Below are 15136 nucleotides of genomic sequence, written 5' to 3' on the forward strand. Positions count from 1 at the left end.
GATTTCTAAAACACATATAGGTGTACATGTGCACATATGTATCTACATACATAACACATATAGGTGTATACGTACCTGAGTATATTTTCTAGCTCTGCTGACAGCCTAGAATCAGAGTCACGCCAGTGGCGATGAGTACACTTAGTACTCAGGTCTTGGTTTATGAAACCAAAAATCAATGAATCATGCTTTCGCAAAGAAATTTCTGGTTGTGGGGCTGGGGCACAGAAGGTATTAAGACATAAGAATATCTTGTTATGCCAGAAAGTAAGGAAGCACCCCAAAATGATGGAGGCATGCCACCTAGGAGCCAGCTTGAAAGACAAATCTGAACATCAAAATATTAAGGACAGTGATGAATTACAAGCCAATGGGGAAAAAGCAGAACTCCATGACAACAAATAAAAAATACTGACAACAAATAAAAAAAGAATGAACAAAATGGGGGAGAAAGGAGAGCTCATGACTATACTGGAACGCTTAAAGCCAACTGGTGAATCTTCACACTAGATATTGGTGCAAGAATCATAAATAGATGCTAGATTTAGGAGAGAAATTATGATGAGTAGCAGGATATTTGTATGGTCTTACAGTATCTCCTCACAGAACGTTTATTAGCAAGATAGGTAAATAAACTGTAGCTCTACAGAAAGAAATCAGACAACACATCACCAATAAGGGGTAAATGAATATCATGTACTTTTAGATGTGATACCCTGGGCAGGACACACCATCACTTACAGAGTATTTTGGCCAGGAATGTATAAACTGACATTAATCATGAGAAAGCATCAGACAAACTCCAAAGCTTGTTTTTCAAAAACACCAGTGTCATAAAAGACAAAGAAAGGCTGAAGAACTGTTCTAGATTAAAGGAAACTAAAAGTACATGGCAGCTAAATTTGTGATCATGTACTGGCTCCAGTGGTGAAGGAAAAAGTTTGATATTATTGGACGTTATTGGGTCAACTGATGTAACTGAAATACGGAAAACAGATTACAACAAATTAGTACAACAAAAGTACTAATGTTAAATTTACTGAAGTTGATAGCTATACTGTGGTTATGTAAGGGAATATCCCTATCCTTAGCAGACACATATTGAAAAATTTAGAAGAGCAATAATGTTTACAATTTACTCTCAAATAGTTACAAAAATAATATGTGTTTATCTACATGTGTATACGTGTATTTATACACACAGAGAGAAAGAACATATGTGAAAGCACAAATGTTTAAGCAAATGAGGTAAATATTAAGAGTATTGGATTTGCATAAAAGGTATACAAATATTGTTTGTGCTACTCTTGTAACTTTTCTCTAAGTTTGATATTATTTCCAAAATAAAAAGCACTATAATACAAGATCAAAAGTGCTGTAGTAAAGTGTTACAGTAGAGGTAAGGGAGATGAGCTGCCTGGGGATGATCTAAAAAAGCTTTCTCAGAGAATACACCTTTTTCGATGGGCATAGGAGAGTGGGATAACACACCAAACATCATATTCCTTGCCCTGAGGGATGGAGACAAGGTGACTGGGTTGACTATGCAATAGCTCTCACCTCTCCCTGGCCAGGAAACAATGTGCACCTGCAGCTGACTGGTCTTGAAATGCTTCTCAAGATTGGTAGAGGTGGGTAAAGAGGTAGCAAGCAGTCCATGACCCAGTGAACAGTGTCCCATGAGCAGGCACTGGCTTATATTTGCCACAGAACCTCCCTACCCACTCTAAGCTTTGATTAAAGTCTCTCCACATTTCAGATATAAGAAAATAGTTCCAGAATCAGCACCAAAAATAAAGGCCTTGGTCATAATACTCTCTCACTTCCATACGCCAAATAGTCATTATCTGAGTTACTGGGCTCTGGGTAATGACAACCTCTAATCCCTATGGGCAAGGCCACATATTATTTCTAAATCATTCAGACCCCTGAGAACAGTGAGTCCTCAACAGAGGCTCACCCATTGGAATCATGAGGCTGGTCAGCACTGCCAACTTTTAATGACCAACATTGTAGCCTAAATTAAGCTTTCAGATAAGCAAAGCATCCCAACTGAAAACAGGTGAAGATGGGACACGTGTTGGAGGGCCGATGTGGGTTCAACACACTGACTTAGAGGAGCAGAAGGCAAGTAGATGCAGAACCCAATTCTGGGTATAACGAGAATACACCCTCGATTTTGGTGACACCTCTGCCAGGAATTTATAATCTTATAGTCTTTATCCACTACATTCTTACAAGTAAAATAATGAAAATCACCAAGAAGCGATAACTTACCCTGGCAAGTTTCTCTGGTTTGGAGGAAACGTGCAGCTGGGAAAACAGCTCTGTTATGTCCTTGGTAAAATCTTCATCCCCTAAAAAACCAAGTCCCATATAAAACACTCCAGAAAGACTGCTGAGGATCATGAGGTGGCAGGCAAGGAGGAAGAGGAGAGGAGTGGTAATAGCAGTAGCAGTAGTAGTAATAACAATAGTAGCAGCAGTAATGTACATGAGCATGGTGCTTTAGTGCTTATAGTATCCTTTTATGTGTATTATATCAATAAATGCTTCAAGGGGCTTGAGAGAAAAGTGACATTATTCCACGTTAGAGATGAAGTGATTAAGGCCTGAAGACATTAAGTGACTTCCCCAAGATTGCATAGCAAAGATTAGTGGTCAAACCTTAGTCTTCCTACTCCAAGTCCAAATCCTGTGCTGTGCTTTTTGCATTATATCCAGAGCATGAATGTAGAAATGGTGACAGCATAGACTAAGCAAGTATTGTGCATGCACTTCCAAGAAAGTGGAATTTAAGTTGGGACATCAAACTTGAGTACAAGTTAGCCAGGAGAATAGGAAGAGTTTCAGGCAGAGAAACAAACGCAAAGAGCCAAAGGTGAAAGAAAGTATGCCAAAGAGTTTAATATGATTGAGAGTATCTAATGTAAGGGGGAGAAGTGGTAAGCTTTCTAGAAAGGTAAGATCCAGATAATAAAGGCCATATAATCAATGGTGAAGAATTCAAACTTTATAATGAGGAAGTGAGGAACCACTGAATGGTTTTAAGCAGAAACAGAATCACATTTAAATTTTAGAAAGATCACTTTGATGGCTGGGTGGAGAATGGATTAGAAGGGGGAAAAGAAGGGAGGCAGGCTGAGGCAATAATGCAGGATCCAGGTAAGAGAAAATGGTGGATAAGAAGAAAAGAGGATCAATCATTACGCATCCATCATAATTAAAAATAAAAAGAAGAGAAGCAAAGGGGATTCCAGAACGTTGGAAGGATGGTAAGGAAGCTGTTGGAGTTAGTCTTGTGAAAGATGATGGAGAACCAGGAACACTTACAAAGAAACAAACAAGCAAATGGGTGACTCAAAATCAAAAAGCAATTAGCAAATCCAAACAAACAGTGGGAAATGCTCTCTTTCCCTCTCCACTCATCTGAATCCTATACACTCCCTGCTTTGTGGTCCAGCCCAAGGCTTCTCTGCAACATGGAATGCAGAAGAGAACTCTTGTACATAGAAATCTTCTAGCAATCTACTTACAGTCTATAGAATATTTCTTAATTCACTATAGTTTGCCAGGGCAAATCATTACTGCTTCATACTCAGCATCTTGCTTAATATTCCCAGGAATAAAAAAGTGTATCTTGGCTCTTCTCTCTCCATCCACTATCCTTTTGTCCTTCTTTCTTGGTATTTAAGGCAGAGAATTAAATGATTTCGTGATCTCAGGTATAATAAGGTTTGGGAAAAGCTGATCTCACTAACTGACACAACTCTTCCTACATAACACATTTAAACAACTGCTAATAACATTCTACTATTTAGGCAGACATTTTGTTTTCTCAAATAATTTGTAATTTGGATACAAGGGATGAATCTGAATCCATAGTGGGATGCATATACCCAAACGGGTTCACAAAATAATTCAATGGAGAACAGGAAAAAAAATGGACTTTTTATTTATAGAAATTTATCTCATTCTACTAAAAATTCTATTTTAGGGTATATTTTAGAATGTAAATTACAATTATGGTAGTACATATAATTTATATAAATTAAATTTATATAAATCTTCCAAGCAGGAAGACTCCTTCTGAAAAAAGGAATCAGGTATATATGGTAGAGGGGCAAGAGCCCAGGATGCTGATGGAAAATGAAGATAACCAACATCATCACTGGTTCTATGGTATTCTCTCCCCTCTGAAAATCACCACTTTTTAAAAAAACAGCTTCATAGAGACAAAATTAAATACTAAGGTCACTATTGCATTCTCAACCAAAATCACTGGGAAAGGCTGGGGCACAGTGAGTGGTGGGGGGAATCCAGTGCTATCTTTTCAGAGTTCTGATCTCTGGAGAACACGTAAGAAAAAAAAAAATTACAGACACAAAACCATCTGTTTAGAAAACTGCTTGGAGTTCTCTGAATGGTATTTAAAGACTGGGATTTCTGATTACTATGGAAAGCCAGATGTTGAGTAAATTGAACAAATACTGTTAATGGCACTACAAACAAATAACTTAAGTTTATAAATAACTGAGGATTGTCATGTAGGGCTTGATTAGGAAATTAGGAACAATGGAGCAACTTACGAAAATCAAAATTAATTTATCAGTTTCCTGCTAAGACTTTTAAAATGCATATTTTTACCTATTTATTTATGCCCTTCTAATAATGAAAATAATAGCCACATTTGTTGAGTGCTTACTATGTGCCACATATTAAATACAGTATTTCATTTAATCCTGGTAACTTGAGAGGAATTAGCATACTCTTCTTACAGGTGAGGAAACAGAAGCTCAATGTTAAGTAACTTCCCAAAGTCACATGGCTTAGTAAATGACAGATCTTGATTTTGAATCCAAGTCTAATTCCAAAACCCATCCTTTTATTCACCATGCTATACTGCCTTCTCAGTATCTCAAGGCAGCTTTAGAAACTTATATTCAAGAACCGTTTTCCAATGAGGACAAGTACCTTTACATAGAATAAGGTATCATTTAGCAAGATGCTATATAGCCAGCCAGTTTGACTTGTTAGTTAGGACACAATGCAGAACACAAATGGAAACAAAAAAGAAAAAGCCCTGAAAGTAGGAGAGATCACGGCAGAAAGGAGGCAGGAATAGACTGCAGCTCCCACTCGGATGGATAGAGCAGCACATGGAGGCTCACATTGTAAACTTCTGCTCCAGAATGACAGCAGGAACACATTAGAGAAAGCCAAGAGAACCCATATACCCTCTGAAGGAAGTGGATTGCTCCTGCAGGACCCGGGAGACCTCCCAAATACTGTGAGTGCCCAAACAGTGTGGAAGTGGGAAAGGGAGATCATCTGTCCCAGAACACACACCCCATTAGGGAACCTGAAGGTCTAGATTACGGGAAACAAATCTGACCTCATTGGAGCTGAGTCAACTTAGAGAGCCAAGTGAAATACAGGGGTAGAGGAAGCAGTAGGAAAACCCCTGTGGGATCGCTGGGTTCGCTAGCAAGCAATTTCCACCTTGCCTCACAGGGGTTCTTGGGGAGGAAGGGCAGAGGCAGTGGGAAAAGGCCACAGGGAGAAGGAAACCTCCAGTTGAACTTTGTAACAATTTGAACTGATGGAGAACTCCCCTTAACAGAACTCAGGACAGGGCATGAATCCAGTGTGTGGACTCCACAGGCAGGGGAAGACGGAAAGCCCTACTTGCTTTCACAGCTGGGAGGTGGGTAGTCTGGGGCAAGTTCTCAGCCCTGCTTGCCCACTGCCTGGAAATGGACTCAGTGTGGTTGGGGGGTGGGCACAGTGGGAGTGAGACCAGCCCTTTGGGTTGCATGTGAGCTGGGTGAGGCCTGTGACTGCTGGCTTTCCCCCACTTCCCTGACAACCTGCATGACACAGCAGAGGCAGCCATAATCCTCCTAGGAACATAACTCCATTGACCTGGGAACCTCATTCCCATTCCCCACAGCAGCCACAGCAAGACCTGCCCAAGGAGAGTCTGAGCCCAACCCTGCCCTTCCCAACCTGATCTGAAGACAAAGAATATATACTCTTGGGATTTCTAGGGCCCTGCTCACTGCCTGTTCTTCTCCATACTACCACAGCTGATGCTCTCTTGAAAGTGCCACCTCCTGGCAGGAGGCCAACCAGAATAAAAATAGTGCATTAAGCAACCAAAGCCAAGGATGCTCACAGAGTCCACATCACCCCCCTGCCACCTCCACCAGAACAGGTGCTGGTATCCACAGCTGAGAGACCCACACAGATGGTTCACAGGACTTTGTGCAGACAACCACCAGTACCAGACTGGAGCCTGGGAGACTTGCTGGGTGGCTAGATCCAGAAGAGAGATAACAATCACTACAGCTCAGCTCTCAGGAAGTAACATCCCTAGGAAAAGGGGGAAGAGTGCTACGTCAAGAAAATACCCCGTGGGACAAAAGAATCTGAACACCCTTGTGCCTTAGACCTTTCCTCTGACACAGCCTACCCAAATGAGAAGGAACCAGAAAACCAACTCTGGGAATATAACAAAACAAGGTTCTTTAACACTCCCAAAAATCACACTAGTTCACCAGCAATGGATCCAAACCAAGAAGAAATCCCTGATTCAACTGAAAAAGAATTTAGAAGGTTAGTTATTAGGCTAATTAAGGAGGCACCAGAGAAAGGAAAAGCCCAATTTAAGGAAATCAAAAAAATGATATGAGAAGTGACGAGAGAAATAGACAATGAAATAGATAGCATAAATAAAAAACAACCAAAACTTCAGGAAACAATGGATGCACTTACAGAAATGCAAAATGCTATAGAAAGTCTCAACAATAGAATTGAACAAGCAGAAGAAAGAACTTCAGAGCTTATAGACAAGGTCTTCAAATTAACCCATTCCAACAAAGACAAAAGAAAAAGAATAAGAAAATATGAACAAAGCATCCAAGAAGTCTGGGATTATGTTAAATGACCAAACCTAAGAATAATCAGCATTCCTGAAGAAGAGAAATGTAAAAGTTTGGAAAACGCATTTGGAAATCGAGGAAATTTCGAGGAAAACTTCCCCAGCCTTGTTAGAGACTTAGGCATCCAATACAAGAAGCTCAAATTTCATCTGGGAAATTCACCACAAAAAACTATTGCCTAGGCACATTGTAATCCGGTTATCGGAAGTTAAGACAAGGGAAAGAATCTCAAGAGCTGTGAGACAAAAGCACCAGGTAACCTATAAAGAAAAACCTATCAGATTAACAGCAGATTTCTCAGCAAAAACCCTACAAGCTAGAAGGGATTGGAGCCCTATCTTCAGCCTCCTCAAACAAAATAATTATCAGCCAAGAATTTTGTATCCAGTGAAACTAAGCTTCATAAACGAAGGAAAGATAGTCTTTTTCAAACAAACAAATGCTGAGAGAATTTGCCACTACCAAGCCAGCAGTACAAGAACTGCTAAAAGGAGCTCTAAATCTTGAAACAAATCCTGGAAACACATCAAAACAGAACTTATGTAAAACATAAATCTCGTGACCTATAAAACAAAAATACAATTAAAAAAAAAAAGATGTACAGGCAACACAGCACAATGAATGGAATGGTGCCTCACATCTCAATACTAATGTTTAATGTAAATGGCCTAAATGCTCCACTTAAAAGACACAGAATTGCAGAAAGGAGAACTCACCAACCATCTGCTGCCTTCAAGAGATTCACCTAACGCATAAGGACTTACACAAGCTTAAGGTAAAGGGTTGGAAAGATATTCCATACAAATGGACACCAAAAGCAATCAGAGGTGGCTATTCTTGTATCAGACAAAACAAACTTTAAAGCATCAGCAGTTAAAAAAGACAAAGAGGTACATCATATAATGGTAAAAGGCAGTGCCCAGCAGGAACATATCACAATCCTAAACATATATGCACCTAACACTGGAGGTCCCAAATTTATAAAACAATTGCCAAGAGACCTAAGAAATGAGATAGACAGGCTGGGGGCAGTGGCTCATGCCTGTAATCCCAGCATTTTGGGAGGCCAAGGCGGGCGGATCACCTGAGGTCAGCAGTTCGAGACCAGCCTGACCAACATGGAGAAACCGCATCTCTACTAAAAATACAAAATTAGCCAGGCGTGGTGGCACATGCCTGTAATCCCAGCTACTCAGGAGGCTGAGGCAGAAGAATCGCTTGAACCTGGGAGGCGGAGGTTGGGGTGAGCCAAGACTGCACCATTGCACTCCAGCCTGGGCAACAGGAGCAAAACTCTGTCTCAAAAATAAATAAATAAATAAAATAAAAATGAGATAGATAGCAACACAATAATAGTGGGGGACTTTAATACCACACTGACAGCACCTGACAGGTCATCAAGACAGACAACAAAGAAACAATGGATTTAAACTATACCCTGGAACAAATTGACGTAATAGATATATACAGAACATTCTACCCAACAACTGCTGAATATACATTCTATTCAACAGTGCATGGAACTTTCTCCAAGAGAGACCACAAAAGGGGTCTCTATATATTAAAAAAATTGAAATTATATCATGTACTCTCTCAGATCACAGTGTGAATAAAACTAGAAATCAACTCTTCAAAACCATGCGAATACATGGAAATTAAATAACCTGCTCCTGAATGATCACTGGGTCAAAAATGAAATCAAGATGGAAATTAAATTCTTCAAACTGAATGACAATAGTGACACAACCTATCAAAACCTCTGGGATACAGCAAAGGTGGTGCGAGGAGGAAAGTTCATAGCCCGAAACACCTACATCAAAAAGTCTGAATGAGCACTAACAGACAATCTAAGGTCACACTTCAAGGAACTAGAGAAATAAGGACAAACCAAACCCAAACCCAGCAGAAGAAAGGAAATAGCCATGATCAGAACAGAACTAAATGAAGTTGAAACAAACAAAAATACAAAAGATAATTGAAACAAAAAGTCGATTCTTTGAAAAGATAAATAAAATTGATAGACCATTAGCAAGATTAAGCAAGAGAGAAAATCAAAATAATCTCAATTAGAAATGAAATGGGAGACATTACAACTGACAACACAAAAATACAAAAGATCATTCACGGCTGCTATGAACACCTTTATGCACATAAACTAGAAAACCTAGAGGAGATGGATAAATTTCTGGAAAAATACAACCTTCCTAGCTTAAATCAGGAAGAATCAGATACCCTGAATAGACCAATAACAAGCAGTGAACTGAAATGGTAATTTTAAAAATTACCAACAAAAAAAAGTCCAGGACCGGATGGATTCACAGAAGAATTCTACTAGACATTCAAAAAAGAATTGGTACCAATCCTATTGACACTATTTCACAAGATAGAGAAAGAGGGAACCCTCCCTAAATCTTTCCATCAAGCCAGTATCACCCTAATTCCAAAACCAGGAAAGAACATAACCAAAAAAGAAAACTACAAACCAATATCCCTGATGAGCATAGATGCTAAAATCCTTAACAAAGTACTAGCTAACCAAATCCAACAACATATCAAAAAGATAATCCACCATGATCAAGTGGGTTTCGTACCAGGGATGCAGGGATAGTTTAACAGATGAAAGGCAATAAATGTGATATACCACCTAAGCAGAATTAAAAACAAAAATCATACAATCATCTCAACTGATGCAGAAAAAGCATTCAACAAAATGCAGCATCCCTTTATGATTAAAACTCTCAACAAAATCAGCATACAAGGGACATATACCTCAATGTAATAAAAACCATCTAGACAAACTCACAGCCAACATAATACTGAATGGGGAGAAGTTGAAAGCATTCCCTCTGAGAACTGGAACAAGACAAGGATGCCCACCCTCACCACTCCTCTTCAACACAGTACTGGAAGTCCCAGCCAGAGCAATCAGACAAGAGAAAGAAATAAAGGGTATCCAAATCAGTAAAGAGGAGGTCTAACTGTCACTGTTTGCTGACAATTGTTTACCTAGAAAACCCTAAACTCTCCTCCAGAAAGCTCCTAGAACTGATAAAAGAATTCAGCAGTGTTTCTGGATACAAAACTAATGCACACAAATCAGTAGCTCTTCAATACAATAACAGCGACCAAGCAGAGAATCAAATCAAGAACTCGACCTCTTTTACAAAAGCTGCAAAAAAAAAAACAAAAAAAAAACAAAAAAACACAAAACTTAGCAATATACCCAACCAAGAAGGTAAAACACCTCAACAAGGAAAACTACAAAACAATGCTGGAAGAAATCATACGATACAAACAAATGAAAACACATCCCATGCTCATGGATGGTAGAATCAGTATTTTGAAAATGACCACACTGCCCAAAGCAATCTACAAATTCAACACTATCCCCATCAAAATACCACCACCATTATTCAGTGAACTAAAAAAAAATCCTAAAATTCGTATGGAACCAAAAAAGAGCCCACACAGCCAAAGCAAGACTAAGCAAAAAGAATAAATCTGGAAGCATCATATTACCTGATTTTAAACTATACTATAAGGCCACAGTCACCCAAACAGCATGGTATTGGTATAAAAATAGGCACATAGACCAATAGAACAGAATAGAGAACCCAGAAATAAACCCAAATACTTAAAGCCAACTGATCTTTGACAAAGCAAACAAAAACATAAAGTAGGGAAAGGACACCCTGTTAAACAAATGGTGCTGGGATAATTGGCTAGCCACATGTAGGAGAATGAAACTGAATCCTCATCTCTTACACAATAATCAACTAAGACCTGAAACTACAAAAATTCTAGAAGGTAACATTGGAAAAACCCTTCTAGACATTGGCTTAGGCAAGGATTTCCTGACCAAGAACTCAAAAGCAAACGCAATAAAAACAAAGAAAAATAGCTGGAACTTAATTAAACTAAAGAGCTTTTGCATGGCAAAAAAGTCAGCAGAGTAAACAGACAACCCACAGGGTGGGAGAAAATCTTCACAATCTATACATCTGACAAACAACTAACATCCAGAATCCACAATGAACTCAAACAAATCAACAAGAAAAAAACAATCCAATCAAAAAGTGGGCTAAGGACATGAACTGACAATTCTCAAAAGAAGATAAACAAATGGCTCTAAACATATGAAAAAATGCTCAACATCACTAATGATCAGGGAAATGCAAATCAAAACCACAATGCGATACCACCTTACTCCTGCAAGAATGGCCATAATCAAAAAACCAAAAAATAATAGATGCTGGCATGGATGCAGTGAACAGGGAACACTTCTACATGGCTGGTGGGAACGTAAACTAGTACAACCACTATGGAAAACTGTGTAGATTTTCCTTAAAGAACTAAAAGTAGAATACCATTTGATCCAGCAATCCCACTACTGGGTATCTACCCAGAGGAAAAGAAGTCATTATATGAAAAAGATCCTTGGAGGGGTCCGTTCCAAGATGGCTGAATAGAAACAGCTCTGGTCAGTGGCTCCCAGTGTGATCGACACAGAAGACGGGTGATTTCTGCATTTCCAACTGAGGTACCTGGTTCATCTCACTGGGACTGGTCAGACAGTGGGTGCAGCCCACAGAGGGCAAGCCAAAGCAGGGTAGGGCATCGCCTCACCTGGGAAGTGCAAGGGGTCGGGGGAGTTCCCTTTCCTAGCCAAGAGAAACTGTGACAGACTATACCGGGAAAATCAGGACACTGCCACCTAAACACTGCGCTTTTCCAACAGTCTTAGCAAACGGCACACCAGGAGATTATATCCTGTGCCTAGCTCAGCGGGGCCCACTCCCACGGAGCCTTGCTCACTGCTAGTTTGAGATCGAACTACCAGGTGGCAAGCCTGGCTGGGGGAGGGGCGTCCGCCATTGCTGAGGCTTGAGTTGGTAAACAAAGCCTCCAGGAAGCTCGAACTGGGAGGAGCCCACTGAAGCTCAAGGAGGTCCCCCTGCCTCTGAAGACTCCACCTCTAGGGGCAGGGCATAGCTGAACAAAAGGCAGAAGAAACTTCTGCAGACTTAAATGTCCCTGTCTGACAGCTCTGAAAAGAGCAGTGGTTCTCCCAGCACAGTGTTTGAGCTCTGAGAATGGACAGACTGCCTCAAGTGGGTCCCTGACTCCCATGTAGCCTAACTTGGAGACACCTCCTAGTAGGGGCCAACTGACACTTCATACAGCTGGGTGCCACTCTGAGACAAAGCTTCCAGAAGAAGGATCAGGCAGCAACACTTGCTGTTCTGCAATATTTGCTGTTCTGCAGCCTCCGCTGGTGATACCCAGGCAAATTGGGTCTGGAGTGGACCTCCAGCAAACTCCAACAGACCTGCAGCTGAGGGACCTGACTGTTAGAAGGAAAACTAACAAACAGAAAGGAATAACATCAACAAAAAGGACATCCACACCAAAACCACATCTGTAGGTCACCATCATCAAAGACCAAAGGTAGATAAAACCACAAAGATGGGGAGAAACCAGAACAGAAAAGTTGAAAATTCTAAAAACCAGAATGTCCCTTCTCCTCCAAAGGAACACAGCTCCTCGCCAGCAACAGAACAAAGCGGGACAGAGAATGATTTTGACAAGTTGGCAGAAGTAGACTTCAGAAAGTCGGTAATAACAAACTACTCCAAGCTAAAGGAGGATGTTTGAACCCATCGCAAGGAAGCTAAAAACATTGAAAAAGATTAGACGAATGTCTAACTAGAATAAACAGTATAGAGAAGACCTTAAATGACCTGATGGAGCTGAAAACCATGGCACGAGAACTACGTGGCACATGCACAAGCTTCAGTAGCTAATTCGAACAAGTGGAAGAAAGGGTATCAGTGATTGAAGATGAAATTAATAAAATAAAGTGAGAAGAGAAGTTTAGAGAAAAAATAGTAAAAACAAAAGAACAAAGCTTCCAAGAAATATGGGTCTATGTGAAAAGACCAACTCTACGTTTGACTGGTGGACCTGAAAGTGACGGGGAGAATGGAACCAAGCTGGAAAACACTCTTCAGGATATTATCCAGGAGAACTTCCCCAACCTAGCAAGGCAGGCCAACATGCAAATTCAAGAAATACAGAGAACACCACAAAGATAGTCTTCAAGAAGAGCAACCCCAAGACACATAATTGTCAGATTCACCAAGATTGAAATGAAGGAAAAATCTTAAGGGCAGCCAGAGAGAAAGGTCAGGTTACCCACAACGGGAAGCCCATCAGACTAACCGCAGATCTCTCAGCAGAAACTCTACAAGCCAGAAGAGTGGTGTCCAATATTTAACATTCTTAAATAAAAGAATTTTCAACCCAGAATTTCATATCCAGGCAAACTCAGCTTCATAAGTGAAGGAGAAATAAAATCCTTTACAGACAAGCAAATGCTGAGGGATTTTGTCACCACAAGGCCTGCCTTACAAGAGTGGTCCTGAAGGAAGTGCTAAACACAGAAAGGAACAACTGGTACCAGCCACTGCAAAAACATGCCAAATTGTAAAGACCATCGATGCTAGGAAGAAACTGCATCAACTAATGGGCAAAATAACTAGGTAACATCATAATGACAGGATCAAATTCATACATAACAATATTAACCTTAACTGTAAAGGGGCTATATGCCCCAATTAAAAGACAAAGACTGGCAAATTGGATAAAGAGTCAAGACCCATCAGGGTGCTATATTCAGGATACCCATCTCACGTGCAGAGACACACATAGGCTCAAAATAAAGGGATAGAGGAAGATCTACCAAGCAAATGGAAAGCAAAAAAAAGCAGGGATTACAATACTAGTCTCGATAAAACAGATTTTAAACTAACGAAGTTCAAAAGAGACAAAGAAGGCTATTATGTAATGGTAAAGGGATCACTTCAACAAGAACTAACTATCCTAAATATATATGAACCCAATACAGGAGCACCCAGATTCATAAAGCAAGTCCTTAGAGACTTACAAAGAGACTTAGACTCCCACACAATAATAATGGGAGACTTTAACATCCCACTGTCAACATTAAACAGATCAACGAGAAAGAAAGTTAAGATATCCAGGAATTGAACTTAGCTCTGCACCAAGCAGACCTAATAGACAGCTAGAGAACTCTCCACCAAAAATCAAGAGAATATACATTCTTCTCAGCACCACATCGCACTTACTCCAAAATCAACCACATAGTTGGAAGTAAAGCACTCCTTAGCAATTGTAAAAGAACAGAAACCACAAACTGTCTCTCAGACCACAGTGCGATCAAATTAGAACTCAGGATTAAGAAACTCACTAAAAACCACACAACTACATGGAAACTGAAAAACCTGCTCCTGAATGACTACCGGGTACATAACAAAATGAAGGCAGAAATAAAGATGTTCTTTGAAACCAATGAGAACAAACACACAACGTACCACAAACTCTGGGACACATTTAAAGCAGTGTGTAGAGGGAAATTTATAGCACTAAATGCCCACAAGAGAAAGCAGGAAAGATCTAAAATCAATACCCTGACATCACAATTAAAAGAACTAGAGAAGCAAGAGCAAATAAATTCAAAGGCTAGCAGAAAACAAGAAGTAACTAAGATCAGAGCAGAACAAAAAACCCTTCAAAAAATCAATGAATCCAGGAGCTGTTTTTTTGAAAAGATCAACAAAACTGATAGACTGCTGGCAAGACTAATAAAGAAGAAAAGAGAGAAGAATCAAATAGATGCAATAAAAAAATGCTAAAGGGGATATCACCACCGATCCCACAGAAATACAAACTACCATCAGAGAATACTATAAACACCTTTACGCAAATAAACTAGAAAATCTAGAAGAAATGGACAAATTCCTGGACACATACACTCTCCCAAGACTAAACCAGGAAGAAGCTGAATCACTGAATAGAGCAATAACAGACTCTGAAATTGAAGCAATAATTAATAGACTACCAATCAAAAAAAGTCCAGGACCAGATGGATTCACAGCCGAATTCTACTGGAGGTACAAAGAGGAGCTGGTACCATTCCTTCTGAAACTATTCCTATCAATAAAAAAAAAGAGGGAATCCTCCCTAACTCATTTTATGAGGCCACCATCATCCTGATACCAAAGCCCGGCAGAGACGCAACAAAAAACGAGAATTTCAGACCAATATCCCTGATGAACATCGATGCAAAAATCCTCAATAAAATACTGGCAAACTGAATCCAGCAGCACATC

At 39.9% G+C, this 15136-nt stretch overlaps 1 protein-coding gene across 14 annotated transcripts in view; it reads right to left on the bottom strand.

Annotated features, from left to right (window-relative positions):
• Positions 1-15136, bottom strand: part of FAM114A2 (family with sequence similarity 114 member A2) — a 51671-nt gene that overhangs the window by 18653 nt on the left and 17882 nt on the right. For 10 of the 14 annotated variants that reach the window (XM_005558339.5, XM_015452168.4, XM_065546987.2 and 7 more), the window contains one exon: positions 2278-2357. The exons of the other annotated variants lie outside the window; for them this stretch is intronic. In XM_005558339.5, coding sequence (XP_005558396.2) covers positions 2278-2357 — 80 coding nt within the window. The remainder of the gene's footprint in view (positions 1-2277; positions 2358-15136) is intronic. 14 annotated transcript variants of the gene reach the window in all.

This window comes from Macaca fascicularis, chromosome 6 (assembly GCF_037993035.2).
Source record: "Macaca fascicularis isolate 582-1 chromosome 6, T2T-MFA8v1.1".
NCBI lineage: Eukaryota > Metazoa > Chordata > Mammalia > Primates > Cercopithecidae > Macaca > Macaca fascicularis.